Source organism: Acinonyx jubatus, chromosome B4, assembly GCF_027475565.1.
Source record: "Acinonyx jubatus isolate Ajub_Pintada_27869175 chromosome B4, VMU_Ajub_asm_v1.0, whole genome shotgun sequence".
In the NCBI taxonomy this organism is placed as follows: Eukaryota; Metazoa; Chordata; class Mammalia; order Carnivora; family Felidae; genus Acinonyx; species Acinonyx jubatus.
In genome coordinates this window covers 127934903-127954696 of record NC_069387.1, presented here as the reverse complement: position 1 = coordinate 127954696, position 19794 = coordinate 127934903, and the positions used below count along the sequence as shown (strand labels likewise).

General features: G+C 58.9%; 1 protein-coding gene across 1 annotated transcript in view; it reads left to right on the top strand.

Annotated features, from left to right (window-relative positions):
- Positions 1 to 19794, top strand: part of MYH9 (myosin heavy chain 9) — a 92062-nt gene that overhangs the window by 38611 nt on the left and 33657 nt on the right. Inside the window, exons 4-10 of the mRNA XM_027070854.2 lie at positions 11323 to 11350; positions 12137 to 12230; positions 16237 to 16329; positions 16853 to 16916; positions 17523 to 17621; positions 17967 to 18110; positions 18909 to 19004. Of these exons, the coding sequence (XP_026926655.2) occupies positions 11323 to 11350; positions 12137 to 12230; positions 16237 to 16329; positions 16853 to 16916; positions 17523 to 17621; positions 17967 to 18110; positions 18909 to 19004 (618 nt within the window). The remainder of the gene's footprint in view (positions 1 to 11322; positions 11351 to 12136; positions 12231 to 16236; positions 16330 to 16852; positions 16917 to 17522; positions 17622 to 17966; positions 18111 to 18908; positions 19005 to 19794) is intronic.

Below are 19794 nucleotides of genomic sequence, written 5' to 3'. Positions count from 1 at the left end.
TCTGTCTCGTGTCGTACACATAGTTGTTGTGGGGAAGGCATTTCATTGCCAAGCTCAATGCATTCTGCAGCATGTACGAGTCTGGCCTAGCCTTTGGCTCATGTTTACATCGATGAACATTTCTTGGGGAAACCAGCCCATTACTTTTAAAGTGGGATGTCTGTTTTAAAGTGCTAACTAAAGCAGTCTGGTGGGAGAACATTCTGTGAGATTCCAGAAGAGCCTGAGTCTGTGTCTCTAGAGGTTATGAGTCAGTTTTCTCCTAGCTGTCTTAATTGGCCCAGTGCAAGTTCACCCCAGAGTCTTCCTGAGCTCTCCGTTGCTGAATTAGGGCACATTCCCACACTCGGATCCTGGATTTGAACGGTTTTCTAGCATGTGGCCTTCCTTTACTTTCGGGCAAGCCATTGTGGCAAGGGCAATGTCATGATGTGGAACCTGGCACCAGCAGCTGGGGGTCCTTAGAACTGGACTCCCAGCCTTTCTTCCCATGTCTTGCGTGACTCCTTCCTAAAGAGATTTGCCCAATTTTTATCCAGCAATAAAAAAAAAATTGAGGAGCACAAGTCAGCTCCATAGGTTGGAGATAATTGAAAAACAGAAAGGGATATCCAGGAGGCTGGAGCTTTCCTTCATGTTGACCGGGAAGCTTTGGCCCTAACAGAATGGTCTTGATAGGAAGCGAGGGGCTTCCCAAATTACGAGAGCAAGTGGGTGGGCGTTTCATCCTTTGGAGACCAGGGATGCCAATCCACTGCGGGCCCAGGAAGACAGGGGCCTTGGTGCTTCTTTTTAACGATCTGCGGGAGTTCAGGCCCACGTAATTTCTAACCCTCCGTCTGAGAGGTTTTCCCTCACCTTCTGCGTGATGCTGGACTTGCTGCAGCCCTGAGCCCCCACGGTGACCCACTGAGAATATTTCCGAGTCCCTTCTCACTGGGCACAGCTGACCTGCCAAGCAGTTAGCCACAGGTCTCTTGTTCTTGGAGCAGAGAGGAAGTTACTTAACAGGACTCAATTATGGATAGTGGTACTTCGGGGTCAGCGGGCTCTGAGATGAGCTCCTTGGCACTGGCTTTGGGGGAAAACAGGGTTGTTCTCTGCTACTCACCTCTTAAAAGGCACAGCCAGATAGTTCCTTTTCTGCTTTTTCCCTAAACAGGACCTAGAAAAAGGTTTCCTCCCTGAGCTGCCTGTGGCTTATGACATACTAGCATTTATTCTGCCAAATAGGGTAGTTGGTGGCTTTGTCTGGGGACTTTTATGAGATGAGCTCTTTGCCTGTTCCCGGGACCTCCCTGCCTTTTATCTCTTAAACGCTCTGGTTTGCCTCAGTCCTAACGTATGCGTCTTGTCCCGCAGTTAGTATTAGTGGTGTCCATTTTCACTTTCAAGAGCAGCCCAGTTTGGGGTGATAAATTCTATGGTCACCCTACCTATTTGTCAGAGTGAGCCAGGGCTTCCCAAACTTGGCAACTCTTGACTTTGGGGCCGGATAATTCTCTGCTGGGGGTAGGGGGCTGGTTCTGTGCATTGTAGATGTCTAGCAGCAACCTGGCCCCTTTGTACTAAATGTCAGCGGCACCCTCCCTCTCCATTGTGACAGCCAGAAAGGCCCCCAGACTTTGCTACTAAATGTTCCCTGGGGGGCAAAACTGCCTGCACTTGGGAACCACCGGACTGAGCCCTGCAGAGTGGTTTTATTGAGTGTCGGCTTCCGTGGGTCAGTAGTGCCTCTGCCTTGCCAAGGATCCAAGACTCAATGCCAAGGGATGCTGCTGGGATTGATTAGTGCTGTCTGCCGTGGGCACAGGATGGGGCATGGCAGCCTTTGGCACCCTGGATTAGTCTGTGGAGAGAGGAGGTAGAAAGTGCCGGAATACCAAGAGGTTTAGTGCATTACTCTGGCACTGGAGACCCTGGCAGTCCAGGCGGAGGGATGGGACGTGTTTGCACACAGACATCTGGGGCCGTGGCTGTAGAAGAAGACAAGCTGCCACTGTGTGGATTGCACGGCTGCAGCAGGTGCCCTGGGAGTTCAGGGGAAGGTGTGGCCACCCAGGCCTGGGGTGGTCGGGGAGGGACCGGGGAGGCCAGCTCCTGCGGAAAGGCTGGCAGGTGTGCGTCAACAAGTGGTTACAGTGTAGCCCAGACGTGCCTGGCAGTTCTGTTTGTTTTAAGCCTCGACCTTGGGTTTAATTAAAGTTGCGGTGACTTGGTCGGTTCACCCTCCCAACCCTGGCTTCTTTTCCACGTATGTTGCCGTGGCCATGAATGGGTTCTTCCTGCCTCAGGGATTGAGCTGGTCCTTGGTCCTCGGGATTCCGTAAAGGGCCGCTGGACGAGAGCATGAACCCCTTGCTGGGCAGGTGATAGCGCTGTGGGGCACGAGGGCACGCGCCGGGGCAGGAGCAGCCCGTGGCCTGTTGAAGGCGCCATGGGGTTGGGAAATGGCACCCCGGGCTCCCGGCAGGACCTGGCGTTCCGGGCTCTCCCTCTGGGGGTCAGGCTGTGTGCGTGTTCTTAGGGGAGAACCGACCAGTGAAAGAATCTGACTTGAGCGCAGCTCTCTCCCCAGCGAAAGCAGAAAACCTCTTCTGTGCCGATTAGGTAGAATGCCAGGTCCGGTTCGCTTTCGGTGACTTCATGGTATTTTAATGAGCTCCCAGCGTGTCTGGGGGAGTGGCAGTGGGGTCTGCTTTCATTCCAGGCCTAAACTAATCTGAGAACTATTTAACCCTTTGCTCTGGGCTAATCCCACCTCTGCGTCTCAGCAGAAGCTGCCCGGAGAAGCGGCTGGTGCCCCAGCAGCTGCTCAGAGTGTCCGGCGGGTGTCCGAGCGCCCTCGGCGGCAGACTGACCTCCGGGGTGACCCAGGGTGGAATTCTAGCTCTGTCTTCGTATGTGAGTGTGATCCCTGTAATTCACCGGTGAAGGGACAGGCCCAGAGATGAATGCTAACTGACTTGCCCAGTCAGCGCCAGAGACCAGGGCCTCCTGATTCCGTCCCCCCCGTCCCGGTGCCTGTCCCCCAGGGGCACCATTGCCCCTCGCTCTCTAGCTGGCATTTGGAGGACTTCTGTGTGTCTGGCTGGCTGGAGGCCCTCGTTCCTTCTCCACACTCTCTCTGCCAACTGCTGCTGTTGAACTCTCTGCTTTCCGAGGCCTTTCTGAGGGAAAAAAGCGCCAAGCGGGGGAGGCGTGGGGAAGTGCTTCGCGGGGACGGGGAAACATGACCATGAACACACGCACCGGGACAGGCGGCCGAGGAAACCACAGATGGGATGACTCCACTTAAGCAGGAATGTGCCGGCCAGGGGGCTCGGGCCCTGCCAGAGAAGCACTACCGTGCACGCAGAGGCCCCCGCCAGCCGCAGGGAGGTCTGGGGCCAGGCCCCGAGTGCCCACGTGTGGTTGCCTTCCCCACGGGCGCGTGCCCCCTGCCCGCAGGTGGTCTCTGTGCACCAGACTTGGGCCCACCTGGAGGAGGTCCCGAGAGGCAGGTGAATGAACTTGAGGAAGAGGGAGAGAGCCTAGCCCAGAGCAGGGAGCCTCGCCTCGCCTTAGGGCTGCGGGGCTGGTGGGAGCGGCTTTGACACAAGACGCGGCACGGGTCACCCACGCCAGCAGCCTCAGCTTTAGGAGGAACTTGTCTTGTGAGCCAGAGGTGTGGTGTGGAGAAGAGCGGCTGGGGTTGCCCTCGATTTGGGTTCCCGACTGATGGGGGACCGCTGTCGCTGAGCCTTCCTCCTCTTGTCTGCCTCTTGGCTCAACGAAAACGTACGTGGGGGGCGGGGGGCGGTTTGCGGGGATGAGACAAGGGGCCTGGCCTGCAATCGGTTTTTGACTTCACCGTCTCTGCCCTCCACGTCCTGCATTCTTTCCCTCCACACTCCCACTCGCTTAACGGAGGTGATCGCCAAATGCTCGCTCCAGGGCAGGCTTCTTAATCTCCTCCGAGAGCAACTCGGGAGAGTTCAGGCTCTGGTAGCAGTGTGCATAGGAAGTGACTCGTCAAAGCCACCTTCCCAGCAGCGGCCACAGAGCACACAGGCGTGCGCGGGCAGACGCGGTCTCCGACTTGGCCCGTCTTGTCCGTGGCCCCCAGCGGGCAGCCGGAGGCCCGCGGGTCGACATGGCTTCGGCGGGGTTTCAGGAAAACGTTGTGCACTCAGAGGTGGCTCTTTTCAGCAGTGCTGAAAGGGATCCTCTGTTGACGTAAGGTGGGGACCCCGGGGGTGGGGCGTGCTGTGACAAGCGACCCTGGGCCCAACCGAGCCTGGACGGGGTGGGGGTGAGGTGCTGTTCTACAGCCCCTCGCAGGAGGCTTCTTGGTCGGGTCTCCCAGTAGGAGAGCCCGGTCCTCAGAGTGAGGCTGCTTAATTATAATGTGGTCGTGCCTATCCGTCCCATTTCTGTAAAATGTTCTTTCTAGAAGAGGAATCTGCGGTTCGTGGATCCTTTTCAAGGATTCGGCTTTATTTAGGCTTACTTTTTTGTTTGGCTTTGAATCCAACCCAGTGGGTCCGCTGGGGTTTGCTCTGGGCCATCTGCAGTAGGAGGCGAGAAGGAGGTGCCCTCCGGGAACCTGAAATTTTGAGGGTGGTCCAGAGCGTGGCTCAGTGTATCCGTCACTACCCCTCTCCAGCCCACGGACAACCAGAAGGCACCTGCAAAGTCTGTAATGGCCCAGGAGCTTTGTGCTTTTAGCCTCCCTGGACACGCCCCCTCCTCTCGGCCTGTGAATGCCGCTTACCGGCCGTGTTTCTCGTTCTGTCCAGTTCTGGCTCAGACTCCAGCAGAGTCGTGTTCCAATAGGTCAGGACTGATCGTCCGTGTGTTCAGAGGAATAGGTTGCTTTCCCTCCCCTGCCTGATTTCAGGAATGAAGCTGTCCGATGAGAACAAGACGAAGTCTCTAAAACTACAGAGTAAGAGAGCTGAAAGGGTGCCGGCGTGAAAGTCAGGATTCTCTAAGTGGCTTCTGTCAAACTCCTTTGGTCTTGACCGAGGCTGTTGGCCCGGTGGCCACCTTTGCCACGAACTCTGAGGACCCTTGATGTTCTTTTGGCCAACAGGCAGCTCTGGCTGGGGCTGAGGCCGTCATTCCAGCCAGACTTGGGGACTCGATGAAGATCCGGTCCCCACCCTTTGCTGGTCCACAGACACGCTAAGCTGAAAGCCAAGGACAGAGGCCAGGCCCCAGGAGCAAATTCTGGCCTGACAGTTACCAACACGCCTTTCATTTCGTTGGATGGCCCCTTCTCGAGGCGACCGGGGCCACTGGCTTCTTCGGGACGCAGCTCCACGTGCTATAGCCGCTCGCCTCCCAGCACCCGTGTTCCTGCTGTCCTCCACCAAGCCTGACGACACTCATCACGGGGGCATTTCTGAAAGCCTGTTTGTGCTCTGATGTGGGGCCAAGTGGGTCCTGAGCTTTGCCTGGCCAAGTCCCTCATTCCTGGTGCCCCACTGTCCTTCCCTCCCATGCTTCCCTTCGTCCCTCCTGGACAGTGGAGCTGTGACCTGGGGCTCTAGTGGGCCTAGCCCAGCCCCCCTGCCTGTCTCTCCTTTGCCCTGAGGGGAACATTGTTTAAGAGCAAGGCAGGCTGCCCTTCCAGCGTTTGGGACACGGTCTCTCTGAGCGGCCAGGTGGCATTTGCTGTGAGATGTCGGCACTCACGTGTGACGTTCGAATTTCCTTCCACCCTGACAGACCTGCCAGGGCTGTCTCAGCAGCCGCCCCACACTCCCAGCCCCGCCCAGGGACAAGGTGTCCCAACGACCAGCAGTGGCTTCTAGCAGGTCTGCCCGCGCCCCGGGAGTCACCGGTGTGAGCAGCTAGGTGCCTTTCGGCCGAAAGAGGACTTGTTTGGGGCCTGGCCTGCCCTCTACCATGGTGAACGTTAAGTGCAGTCCCTGGGGCTTCTTTCTAATTATCGAAGGTGCCTGATGGGGGAGGCGCCCGTTCTCGGCCTCCCGCAACGACAGACCTGGGCCTACTCGGCGGGGGTTCGGACACAGCCGCGCCTGGGGGAGTGTGTGGGTGGAGACACTGGGCCGCATCCAGCTGTTTTCTGGCCGAGGTTGCTGCTGACCTGGCATCTTCCTGGTCTGGACCTACCCGCGTGCCTTGGCGAGACCGTTGGCACCTACCGTGCTGTGTGCTTGGGAGTCCCTGGCTGCGGGCGGCGAGGCGGGCGGTCTGCCAGAGGCTCCACGACACACGGGGCCTGAGGCTTAGCATCAGCCTGTGGCCCGTGTCGACGTGGAGCATCATTCTGCCTTTCTCACCTCTCTCCTTGCCTCCCAAGCACCTGCAACCCGGGTGAATGGGTCTGGCTTTGGAGAAAGTACCAGGTGGGTCTGTAAGGCCCCCGGAACCCTTTTTGAGAAAGCAGACGGCTCCTGCTCTGCAGCGTTGCTGGTGGCCGAGCGGCCTGCCCTGTAGGAAGCGTCCACAGGGAAGAACCGGACACCCGGAGGCCCGGCTTCGTGGCCCAGCTTGCGTGCCTTTGACAACGTAGGAGGGTTTCCGGGACTCGGTGTCCTGCCCTCTGAACGGACTTGTTTGAGCCAGATGTTCCCCGGGGCCTTCCCAGCCCCCAAGTTCTGAGCCTGAACCCACAGGTGTCTCTACGTTTCATACTTGGCGAAAGCTTTGCCCTGTGGCCCACGAGAGCCCGACACTCCACGGGGCTCTTGAGAGAACCGACCCCGGAGTGCAGGCCTTTGCGCTTTGTTCCCGGGCGACACTCTGCAGGGTTCACACCGTGAGCCACCCTGGGGTCTGTCTGCCGTTTTTGTGACAGGCACATGCCTCGGTGGGGGAAAGTTTAGGCCTGCTTGTCACGGGTCGCTCCACACTGGTGTGCACCCGACCTGAGACTGCCCTTCGTTTTCCTTTTTCTTGGCCCATCTCCACTGCTCTAGAAGCCTGGTTGATCTGAAGACGGGTCCCGAGGGCAGGGCGTTCCTCAGGTGTGCCCCCCGAGAGCAACCGGCCCTCGGGAGCCCTTAGCTCAGTGAGCGTTTGATGAGTCAGTCCCGGCAGCGGCTGTTGGTGAAGCAGGCCCGTTCTCTTCCTTGTGTACTTCCTGTCGGGGCTGATGTCACCACTCTGCGAGCCTTGTGGCCTTTTATGGACAAGAATCGCAGCTCCTCTCAGTGAGGAAGTGAGCGATAAAGCCCCTAGCAGAAGTCTGTACCTGGGGTGAAATACCTGTGGTCAGGTTTCCCCTCCTCCCACCTGAGCTGGGCCTCCTGAGCCGGCTGGAAACACCTGTCCTGGGCTGGAAGCCTGTATCAGCTCTGAAAGGCCTCAGGGCATTTTGGGTTTCAAATAAAATCAGGAAAGGGAATGGCCCCATCAGTGAACATGTAACTTAAAACCTTTTTTGTGGTTGTTCTGTGGAGGGTGCACAGGGGAGGTGCAAAGGGCCTGGGGTTATCAAGGACAACGTTTCCAGGCGTCTGTGCTGTACCACGTGCTTCAGGCACCCATGTCATTCAGTCCTTAGAGCAGCCCTGCTGGTGAGGCCCTGGCCTCCGATTCCGAGAGGTCAAGGGGCCAGGCATCTCTAGGGCGAGTACAGAGTGGAAATCAGAACGCTGTCCTCTCTCTTCTGTCAGTGCTCCAGACACACAGGTAGTGGTTGTCTAAGTGTGCTCTAAGGAGCCCTGTCTCCACCACCGAGGCAGCTCTGGTGTTTATCTCCTGTTCTTCAAGTTGGAAAGTCAAGAGTTTATCTGAGAGCAAGTTGCTCTTAAAGAGTTGAAAACCACTAGAGAGAGGTTTTATAATCCCATCTCTACCCAACCCCCACCAAGTTAGGGGCTGGGCAAGAGAGGTTAGGGGCCACAGTCAGGCTGATGCCTTCATCCGGCAGGGAACCTGTTTCTCAGAACTGGATTGCCTCTGATGGGTGCACTCGCCTGGTTCTGGGCCATAGGGTTCCTGTCGTCTTTCTGTCTGCCTGCCTCCTCCTGGTGTGGCAGAAGGAAGGGTGTTTTCAAATAAGCCTTCAGTCCCTATAGGCCCAAATAAGGACTTCAATCACAGCAGAGCGGCCTGAGGGTGCCTGGGTGGCTCAGTTAAGCGTCACGCCTCGGTTCAGGTCATGATCTCGCGGTTCATGACTGTGAGCCCCACATCGGGCTCTGTGCTGGCTGCTCAGAGCCTGGAGCCTGCTTTGGATTCTGTGCCTCCCTCCCTCTCGGCCCCTTCCTTGCTCATGCTCTGTCTCTCTCTCTCTCTCTCTCTCTCTCTCTCTCTCTCTCAAAAATAAACAAACAGTCAAACAAAAACACAGCAGCCTGAATTCTGGAGTGTGTGTGTGCCACGAGGTTACCTTGTGGGGAAGGTCTTACGGAGTAGGAGTGGGTGTTAAGGAGGGTCCCCGCTGGAATGCACGGGGGGTCTGGCCGAGTAAACTGAGGCAGAGAGCTTCCTGGTTGCTGAGAATTCTGACCATCCCCGTACCCAGAAGAGCTTCCGAGCTGAGGAACAAATCCAGAAGCACTAGGAGAGGAAACACACGCAAACCAGGGACAGTGCCCGCCTTGTCCCCTGCCTCCTCCTGTGAGGCCGCAAGATAACAGACCCAAACCCACTGTAGGAACTGAAAAGACCTTTCCAGACTTACGGGGCCATGGTGTCCTTTCACTGCAGGCAGGTGGCTTTGGGGCCCCACGGGGTAGAGACCAGAGCTGAGGAGACGAGCGAGGCCTCCATCAGTTTTTCTCTGCAAAAGCGTTTGCCCAAAAGAGTATTCTGGCAAAGCGGATCCAGACTTCTTTATAAAATGACAGCATTGCAGTGTGTCCTTGCAGGCCGTGTTGACAGTGGTGCTTCAGGGATTGGGGGGTGAAGGGTCAGGAGAGGAAGGCCCAGAGGAGGTGAAGTGCATGGAGGCCGCCTAGCGTTTGGGGCCAGAATCGGGAATTGAAGCGTGTTCAGGCCTCTGTGCGTGCCACCCATGTGCGCGTCTGCGTTCGTGTTCACGCACACCCGCGTCCGTACCTGTGTGTCCACGGGCGTGGGTGTGCGCGTGCCCGCGAGCGCATGGGCCCGCACGCAGCCTGTCCGCGGCTCTGCGCGGCTGTGTGTCTGCACGTGTGTGTGTTTGCGGGCTCTGCTTCCTGTTGTTCGGCAGCTCAGCATCTGACACACAATCAGAGGAATTCTAGCCATCCCAGGGACGGGGCCTGGGCAGCCCTGGGAAAACGGTTCCTTCTGGAAGGGATGGGGATGTTTCCTTTTATGGTAGCGTCGGCTGCTGCTGCCTTACGACTTGCCAGCCCGCGCAGGTACATTCTTGCCCAGTTGTGGAGCAGTGACTGAACGTGTCCGCGGCGGGGGCTGGCCCCACAGGGATGTGAGGGGGTGGGGGTGGGGGCGCCAGGGCCTGGGATCACAGCCGGGTTTGCTCAGACCTTGCTGGTGGCCACGCTGTCCTCAGGGGGCGGGTGCTGGGGACTGCCCTGTCCTCCCCAGCCCTTAGCCCCTGCTCCCTCCCTGCCCCCCCTCTGTCTTCCGGAGACCCTGCAGAGGCTCCCTGGGCCCTTGCTGCGTGGTCTTGAGGTCGGTCTTGAAGGACCTCATTTGGTGGGAAAGTTGAGACCAGGGGCTGCTCTGAGAAGGTGCCCAGTGGTGAGCAGGGTGTGGGGTGTGTGGCTGGAGGTGCCTGGCTGAGTTCCCTTGCACCCCCACACTGTTGATGTTTGCTAGGGGGCCAGAGGGAGGGCTGCGGGGGGGGGGGGCGCTGCCGTTTGTGTTGGGTGGGAGGCTTATTCTTGCCTCTCTCTGTCTGGATGTCCTCTTTCCCTCCCGAGCGACCCACAGACAAGGGCTGGAGACGCGTGTGAACGCATACGCGCCGAGATTGGGCACGTTGGAGGCTCTCCTTGCCAGGAGGCAGGTGACCTAGCTGAGCGGTGTCTGTTGCTGTTGAACAGCCAAAGCCGTCTCCTGCGGCCGTGAACACAGTGAGCCATGAGTCACTCTCCCGTCGTCCCATCCTGCAGGGCCCTGGCCGGCCAGTGGCAGCCAGTGAGCGTGTCCTTCCAGACCACCAGCGCTGGTTTCTGTGCAGCACCGCGAATTCTCATTGTGGCTGGTCCTCCGCTGAGACTCCTCAGCCAGTGCTTTTCTACTGGGGCTTGACTAGCAGTCCTCTGTTCCTCCTCATTAAGGACTCCCACTTCGCGATGGGGAAGTAGATAGCGGCCATTTGCGGAGCTCGTCCTATTGACGTGCCGGTCCATCCGTTACATGTGTTACTTCTGTTTTCCACGCTACTCCTGTCAGGGAGTTAGTAGCATAGTTACTCTATGGATAAGGAAACCGAGACTTGGGATTTACAGACCTCAAGGTAGCTCAAATATCAGTCGGATTTGACCTCAGGGAGTTGAGGGGATTACGCAGGGTCGGGTGAAAAGGGGAAAAACATGAGTTTGTCTTCTCAGCCATTGCTTAGGGTTGGACACCCCGCCCTGAACCAGGTCAGCCCAGACGCCTTCCAGCATCTCTGTCAGACTTCGCTTTCAAAGCGTGGTCGGTACTGTTCCTCCCGCACACAAGGGGCGCGAGCTGGTGTATCCTTACTTGCTAAGGGAGTCACAGCTGGGGACGGTCGTAGAAAGTTCCCGACGGCCAGGCCTAGAGGCCCAGGTTGTCCCAGACGCCGGTCAGAAGCTGTGATTCTGACATGTTTGCGTTCCTTCCGGGCTGCCCTTGAACCGGCTCGCTGAGCACTCCCACGTGCCAGACCCCGCACTGCTGCCTCTGTGCACGGGTGCTTGTCTCCCCGTCACGGGAGGAGGCGGGGGCTCCGGGAGCCCGTGCATGGGTCGCAGGTCCCACACACCCCGCGGCAGAGGCGGCCCTGTGCCCCAGCCTGGTCTGCCCGGCCCGCACCCAGCCGCCTTACCGATGTTGCCGGGCCTCATTTCTACGGCCCCCGCCCCAAGGGTCAGCGTAACAGGGCAGGCCTCCCCTCCGCCCTCGGTGCAGCAGACTCCTGGGGAGCTCTCTGGAGATGGGCTTTCTTGGAGGTGGTTTCCTGGGGGGGTGGGGCCGGGCAGTGAGGCTGGGCAGGCTGAGCTCCCGCAGTGGTGGGGGGAGGGGAGGGGCAGACGCCCGGCGACACTGGCACCCGTCCGAGTGGGGCATCGGGTGGGTGGATGCCGGCCGGCGTGCGGGGCCCTCCGCAAGGGCAGCGGCCGAGACCTTCTGCTCCTGGGGAAGGGGCAGCTCTTCAGAAGCCTGACAGGGAGGCTTTTGTATCCGGCAGAAGTTAACCTGATGTCTTCTTTGTTTCAGACCGAGAGGACCAGTCCATTCTGTGCACGTAAGTGTTTCTGCCCGGGTGGCGGGGCCTCGTGTCACCCCCTGGCTTGTCCTTGCTGTACGGACTCCTGCCGAGACCCAGGCTGCTGAGCTCCGCTCCCAGTCAGGCCCCTGCCCTTTCCCCATGGGATGGACCTCCAGGCCCCAGGTTAGCCGCTCAGCAGTCCCGTGGCACAGATAAGCTTAGTTTCGGGGCCAGACGTGGACTCCCCTTCCGCTTCCTCGTACCGTGCGGGGAGGTCCGTAGCAGAGAGAAGCAGGAATCTTCTCCACAGAGCACAGTTGGGAACTGGTGGGTGCCTCCAGAGCACATTCCTTCTAGCTCTGAACGGTGGCTTTCTTTACCTGCTTTGAAGCAGACACCGGGGCTGCTCGCCCTGGTCCCCGGCACTTACCGAGGAGATAAATAAACCCCACTGTGGGGGGAGTTGATGGTACAGAGCATTCCTTCAAGTGGTTTCGAAGGGACACGTGTAAGTGCCTTTGGCCCGTGAGACAACAGCTGCCCAGAGCCGATCCTGAGACTTTGTGACAGCAAGCCTCCCAGGTGACCAGGCCGGGCAGCGGGTCCGGGTGGTCTGCTGTCGGGCCTCCCGAGGCCCATGGGAAGCGGCCGGAGTGAGGATTCCAGAACTCAGCATTTATTCGCCTGTTCCCCCTCCTGCCGCAAGGGGTTGGGTCCCTCACTGACACCTAGCGGAACGGGAGGCGGTGGCCCGGGTGCGTTGCCAGCGCTTCAAGGCTTTGGCCGCGTCCCCCCTGAGAACTTTCTTGGCTCTCTTGGCAGGGGTGAGTCTGGAGCCGGCAAGACAGAGAACACCAAGAAAGTCATTCAGTACCTGGCTCACGTGGCCTCCTCACACAAGAGCAAGAAGGACCAGGTGAGCGCGGGCCTTCCTCCCTGAGGAAGAGCATCTCACGATTCGTAGTTCGGAGCGTTTGGGGGATCGAAGCAGAGGCCGGACCCTCTTTCCCGGGAGGCGGCAGCTCGGCCTTCTGGGGAGCGGGTCCGGTGGTAGCCAGCCCCCTTCTCCCCCGGCCTCCTAACTTTCTGAGTGGCTGTGGACACCGGAGACCCCCAGGCTTTGCGAAGTGGCGCTCCCGGCGTTTACGGCTAATTAGAGATTCCCAAACTCGGTTCTCAAGTTGTCGGAGACTTGGAGCCTCTCGGGCAGGCCAGCTTTTGAGCCCCCGCCTCCTCACCCGGCTGTTGAAATGCCTCTGGGTGGACGGTCCCCCAGTGAAGAGAGAAAGGGCAACTAGAAAGTCATCTCACTTCCCTTTTTCTCCCCCTCCCTCTTGATGGATTATGGTCGAACCCAGCAGTGTCCTCACTAGGTGAGCTTGCACGTTTACTGCACGTTCTGCACCAGGAATGCGTGTTCTGCCCATCGTGTGCCCTTGATTTATGTCTTTTCTCCTGAGCAGCTTTTCACTCCACACCGTTGTCACCTTCTGCGGCTAGACCTGTCCTCGTAGGCTCGGCTCACTGACTGTCTTGGGAGGAGGGGCTGGGTGTGACACGCGGTGACCTCTCGTGCACTCTGAAATGACAGCCCCCGCAGAGTGGGTTTGGGCCCCATCGCCGGAGCCGTTCTCGGAAACTCTGGTCGTGCCCAGAGCTCCCTGTGCCCACGGCAGCTGTAAGGCCCCGGTGCAGAACCCCGACCGAGGTCCGGCGGAATGGGAATCTGCTGTCCCGGAGCCCCACGTGCTCGGTGTCTGGACCAGATGGAGATGGCCGTCCCCTCTCCCCTCCCCCCCCCCCCCGCCACCTGCCAGCACTGTGCCAGTCAGAAGCAGCACCCGGAAGGCCCCACACTGGAGTGTCCCAGGGTTGGGGATGATCAGTCCTAAGCATGCCCGGGTGGTGCTCTCTCGCCTTTCTCTTAAGCACACACTCTTAGGCTTCCTTGTGAATTCCAAGTGCCCGTGGTGTCCCCTCAAGCCATCAGGGGGGACTGCGCCGTCTCTCCGTGGCTGCCCCTTGCCCCACGGGGGGCTCACGGGGAGCCGTGAGCAGCGTGTGGAAGTAAGTAGCGGTGTGTGTCTGTTGCATGCAGACCTGGGGTGTGTCCTGAATGTCCTAATGGGTACAGTCTTCTGGAATCGAACCAAAAGTAACTTTTCATGTGCCAAACTGCTCAAGACATTCTAAATCTTTTTCCGTGGGGCGTCAGGAGTTATATTTAGAAACTAATAAAGTTTCTCTTGCTCCCTGTCTCCAACCCCCATTTTCCATTCTCTTTAGGAGGCCTATTTCAAAAACAGAGCCGCGAGGCTAGGAATCCTCTAGCTGTGGTTTTCCGTCTCTGAATTTGCCATAAAATCCATTTCCCAACTATTCATTGAATGTCTAGTATGTGCCTGGGTCTCTGGAGGGTGACCTTGGAGTCCCTGCCCTGGAGGATGGGGGACAGGACCGCAGTTACAGAGTCAGAACATAGACGCGTGGGGCTTGTGTCTGGGACTCCAGCTGCAGAGGGGGGACGGCAGGCCCTGGGCGCCCCGCTCGGAGGAGACGGCCTGCTGGAGGGAGGGGTGATGAGGGGGAACAAACTTGTCACATCCTATGTCTCCAGTCACAGTGTGTGACAGGCCACTCTGTCCCCAAGTGGAGAGATTGAATAGGTTGCCTCTGGCTTCCGATTACTGCTCAGGCCCTCAGTTGTAAAGGCCGCTGACAGTTTAGTGGAATTCCTTGCCTAAAGCTGTACAGTGATTTTCCACACACAGCTGGGGCACGAGACACTTGAACTTGGTTTATGGCTCTCGTATTCTGGAGGCTGTCACGGCACACTCTGGGCGACAGCTCTCCCTCGCAGTGACCCAGATGCTTCTCCCAAGGCTGCCCACCGGAGCGCCCCGACCTCACGAAGCCCACGGGAGGGCCGGGCTCCGGCCGGGGCTGCCGGTTGGCGAGGCACAGCGTGGGGGCGTGGGGGGGGGGTGGGGGGGGCAGGGACTTTCCAGGTAGACTTCCCTAGGCTGAGCCGTGATCTTCGGCCGTCTTCCTCTTCCTCCCTCTGTTGTTTATATACTAGTTGGAGACCACTGGCAGAAACACCAGCCAGTGAAGCCCTTCAGAAACCGGATGGGTTAATTCTAGACCTAGAGCATATGTTACTGACAGAACCTCATAAGGTCATGGTCACGTGCAGATTTTATTGAGAAATAAAGGTCTCTTCCGTGCCCGGGTATGGGTCAATAAGGAAAAACCCATAGGTTAGCCACCACCATTGTCTGCACGGAGTTCGGCTCCGGAATCTGAAGTGGCTGCCCCCTAGTTGGCCGAGTGGTCCCGCGTGCCACGGCAGCAGCGTGTGGTCCCGCAACAGAGACCTTAGCGAGGCTCCCAAGCCAGGGCAGGTGGCAGGCGCTGGTGGGGACCGTGGTCCCATCGGTCTGCGGAAACAGGAGCGGGAGTGGCCCAGCCAGCCTAGTGGCCCGGCCCGTGCTCTGTGAGGAGCGTCTTAGTGGGTGGGGGAGCGGCGCTCCTCCAAATTGGACTCCGTGGTCTGCCTCCGCTGACTTCGCAGGCTCGCGCGAGCCCTGTGGGCAGGGGCCCGGTGTCCCGCGACGGCTGGTGCCAAGCACACATGTTCAGCCCGTGCGGTGGATTAGATCCCTGCTCCTCAGCGTGGCTCCACTGACCCTCCTTCACTTAATCCGTGTGGTGTGAAAACAAAAGACTCCCTGGTGTCCGGTGGGGTGGGGGTGGGGGGGAGCCCTGGCCGAGGACGGGCTGCTGGAGTAGGAGAGTCTGCCCCGGTCCCTTCCAGCCCCTGGCTCAGTGCTCTGCCGACGAGTCTCGTCAGCAGCAGGTGCGCCTGGAAGGCTGAACCTCACGACTCTCCCGGGAGCTCCTGCTACTTCCAGTTTTCCTTTTCATCACTCACGGGCAGCCGTTCCCGTAAAATCCTGGCCGGAGTCCAGCCTTGCTAATAAATACAAAAGCCGGCCTGGCCCCTGTGTGATGTTCTTTCCCCCTAGAGAGATCCCAGGTATTAAGGGCCGAATTTTCCGCAGCCAGCGTCCGTTACTGCCTGGCCTTCTGGGAAGGTGATGGCTGCTTCCAAAATTGATCTAGGCTGGTGGGGTAGAGCCCCACGCAGGGCTGGGGGACAGGGCGGTGACTGGCACCTGTCGGAGAAGACACGAGTTGGCGCCCGCTTTGCCGGTTGATAGCCGCATGACCTCGGGGCCACCCTGTTTTGCCTATCCTGAGGATCCGGGGATAGGGAGGCTTAGGGTGTGTCAGCCACATGTGTGGCTTTGGACCACAAGTAGAGTTTATTGGTGTTGTCGATAAACAGTCTAGAACCCGTGGTGGGCCTCACTGATCCCCGGCTCACGCACTGGACGCTCTGGAAGCACGTCTGTGGGGGTGGGTAGGTGGCGGGACAGGGTCCAGCGGGGAAAGTGCCGTGTCTATCAGGACATGGATGAAATGAGCTGGTGTCTTTTATGGAGCTGATTCCTTCTCGCCTTGTCCTGTGAAAAGGAAAAAAATGTTGTCGGGTATCGGGCAGAGAGGGCAGAGGGAAGCCGTTGTTCCTTGGGGGGGAGGTGGGGGGCTCTGCGCAGGGGGAGAAATGGTGCTGCTTCCTGACGCGTCCTCCAGAGTTGAGCTGGGGGGAGCCACCCACCTTCCCTTCCTGGGGGTGCTGATCGGTCAGTCCGGCGACGTAAGGTCAACACCTGGCGGGAAGGTTGCTCCCGAGTGACACAGGGGCCAGGCTGCGGCTGGCGTGGCCGGAACGCCCTCTGTTCCTGGCGCGCTGGGCGTGTAGGCACAGCTCTGCCACCGGCCCCCTGCCTGGCGGAGCAGGTTCGACGACCTGAGCCACTGCCTGGCCTTCACCGCATCCCCGGGTTCCTTTCCAGGGCGAGTTGGAGCGACAGCTGCTGCAGGCCAACCCCATCCTGGAGGCCTTCGGGAACGCCAAGACTGTGAAGAACGACAACTCCTCCCGATTTGTGAGTAGTGGCCGTCCATGCCCAGCTCGCGGGGCTCAGGCTCCCACCCACGGCTTTGGCACACGTCGCCTTCCAGCTGCCGCTCTCACCTCTGAAAGTGAGGCAGCTTCGGACCTGGTTGCCTCCCGGCCTGTGGCGGGGAGTAGGCTGGGGTGAGCTCCAGCTGGTGGGGACCTGCACACGTGGCTGCTTCAGCCCAGGTGGCAGAGAACTGGGGGGCAAGGGGGGACAGCGGGGAGTTACCTGCCGGTCCCGCGCCTTGTCCTGTTGTAGCCAACAGCCAGATGGAGGACCGAGGAGCACTCCTGTGCCTTAGCGGACGAACTTGGGCATCTCTGGATCTTGTCCTGGCCCAGGCTTTAAGCAGCACAGCGCTGAGTCCTGAGTATCCATGCAGTGCACTGCACGGGCCCCTGGCCTCCGACATGGGCACGGTCTCTTGATTTTCCCTCTTCGGGCTGTACCCCAGGAGCTAGAAACTGGAGGACCGGGCTTCTGATTCTCTTTATCTGTCTCTCCTTAGGGCAAATTCATTCGCATTAACTTTGATGTCAATGGCTACATCGTGGGAGCCAACATTGAGACTTGTATCCTTGGTCTGGAAACGAGACCTTGTCTGGAGGGACAAGACCTTGATGGAGAGGAGTCCTGGGCCTGGAGTCCCGCGTCTAGAGGGGAGGGACAAGACTTTGATGGAGAGGAAGCTGCCTCCTGATTCCAGCAGCTTCCTCCTTACGGGCCTGTTAGGACACCTTACCTGTGGCTTCAGGAAGAGTACCCGGAGAAGCTCATGGAACACCCAACCCCGAGCTCAGGTTTTTCTTTACTGGCAGGACAGAGTTCTGCTTCGAAAGGGATGGGACGACAGAAGACCCTCCAGTGTGGTTCCCAGAGGGGCAGGGTTCGAGTGGATGCTCCTTCATTTCTCCCTGGCACAGGCATCGCAGCCTTGCTGGTGGGACCATTCTGTGCTCCAGCCCCTTGTGAGAGGGGGCTCTTTACCCAGACAGGGCTCCCAAGTGCGAGAGCTGCTTTTGGACAGGCTGTGCCCCCGGAAGGAGCCGATTTAGTTGGCTTTTGTTCGATTTTGCCATTTTCTGCCTGGCAAAGTCCAGCCACTTTTGATGGGGGCGGGGCGGGTGGGAGTGGCCTTCCGTCCTGCTTGCTTGCGCAGTTCCTTAATGTTTGCCAAGATCTTTTGGAGAAATCTCGTGCTATCCGCCAAGCCAAGGAGGAACGGACCTTCCACATCTTCTACTACCTCCTGTCTGGGGCTGGAGAGCACCTGAAGAGTGAGTAGTGGGCCGGCAGCCTGGCACACGGGCTGCGGGCCCTGGTCGGGCCACGAGTTCCGCTTGGGAAACGAAAACGCCAGCCTTCCGAGGCCTCGGCCTTCTGATTTGAGCACGCCAGAGAAAAGTCAGGGCGGTCGAGCCTGCCTCTGTGAATCACGGGGCCCTGACGCTCTTGGGGGCTACGTGAATGTCAGTCTCACGCTGGGGAGAGGGCATTCCTGGCTGCTCCGTAGTTCTGGGGGGTACCTCGGGGCTTAGGGGTGCCTCCCATCCTCCCAAACCTCTGAGGCCCCAGTGCTGACTTGAACCCTGGTTACAGCCCCTCACTGACCCTCCTTACAGCTGATCTCCTGTTGGAGCCATACAACAAATACCGCTTCCTGTCCAACGGGCACGTCACCATCCCAGGGCAGCAGGACAAGGACATGTTCCAGGAGACCATGGAGGCCATGAGGATTATGGGCATCCCAGAAGAGGAACAAATGGGTACAAGGCTGGCCCTCCTGTGGGGGAGGGAGGGGAGGCAGGAGGCTGGTCATCGCGCCCTAGGAGGCACGGGGCAGCTGACGGGCCCGGGGAGCGCTTCCTGTTGGCTCTGGCTCTCGGGGAGTCCTGTGGAGGCTAGGAGGAAGGCCTCGAGTGGGCATGAAGCGGTACCTCGTATCTGAGTGTCAGGGTTGTCTGTTCCCAGTGGTACCACAGGCATTTCTGCACAGGAGGACAAAGGACGGGTGCTTACCTGCTCCGGTCCTTGCATTTGCTGAGAGGGGAATATTCCTGCTTCGTCGGAAAGGGGCCAGGATCTTTGCGTTGGTGAAGTGTGGAGCATGCCTGTGTCTTCCTGTTTCCCCAGAAAGAGGGCAAAGAGGCCTTCAGGCTTTGTTTTCGAAAGAGTGGGGGACAGGGAGAACACACCCTGTTCTGTAACGTGAGGGTCGGAGCCACCTTGGCTCAGCGACAGATAATATGCAAACGGTGGGTACAATGTTGTGCGATAAAACTTTACTTATAAAAACAGGCAGTGGGCCCTTGGGCCAGAGGCACGTCCGCACGTCCTTGGCCCAGATTTAGAAGTTTTAGGAGTTTTAACAGAGCTTGGATCTAAGCATAGGGCTGCCCAAGCCGAGGTCTGCCCGAGGCCCTGACCGTGAGCCCTGCAGGGGGGCTGTGCCCACCATGTGGCTTGTCCTGTCCACGCCCCCCAGGGAGGGGAGCGGCTGCCTCCACCCAGGGGCTTATTCCAATCCCTGCCTGGTTCTGAGCTGCCTTTGGTTGCACCCCAAGGCTTGCTGAGGGTCATCTCGGGAGTTCTTCAGCTCGGCAACATCGTCTTCAAGAAGGAGCGTAACACCGACCAGGCATCCATGCCTGACAACACAGGTAACACCCGTGGGCGCCTCACCTGGAATGTGGGGCCTGGTGTCTGGGCTTGGATTTGCTCAGGAGAAGGTGTCTGGTAGAAATTCCAGACCGTCCTCCGTTGTTCGTCTCCTGTGTATCTCTGCCTGGCTATCACTTCGGGTTCTTTGTAAACTGTATGTGAACGTGACCCTAGTGCTTTTTCGGGGAGGCGGCATCAGAATGAGTTAGAAAACCCCTTGATCATATGGACCAGGGCTTCCCTCTTTTGTCGTGGAGGCCAAACCAGTTGTCCCAGTTAAAACAGCGATGTCGGCGGCCTCTCCGTCTCAGTGCGCGCCTTACCCGTGAACACGTCAGGACCGTGAAACACCTCGGCCACCGCTGTCCCCCTGAGTCCTGCAAATGGCCCCACTTAAGCGATCAGCCTTAATGTGCCCTCCTGAGGGGCTTCTGAAAAGATTGAACACGTGGGTGTCTGGGCGTAAAAGGCGTTTCCGCGGATGTGTGCCGTTGTGCCCCTTAGCGGGATCGGGGCCGGCTCCTCGTAGTCCTGTCCCTGGGCGGGATGCACTCTTGTACTGTGTGGCTGAGGTTGTGCGAAGGAACCGGTGCTGGGCCCCCAGGTAGGATGGGTGCCTCCTGGCCGCTCGTGGCTGGTGAGGGTGCAGGTCGCCATGGCTGCTGGGTCTAACAGGGGAGCCGAGGACTCCGTGCCCTGCTGCGGAGGGGCCCCGAGCCGGTCGTCCCCGTGATGATTGTTCAGCCACCACCTCTTGCTCCAGCAGAGGGACCCATTCTCTTGGGGTTA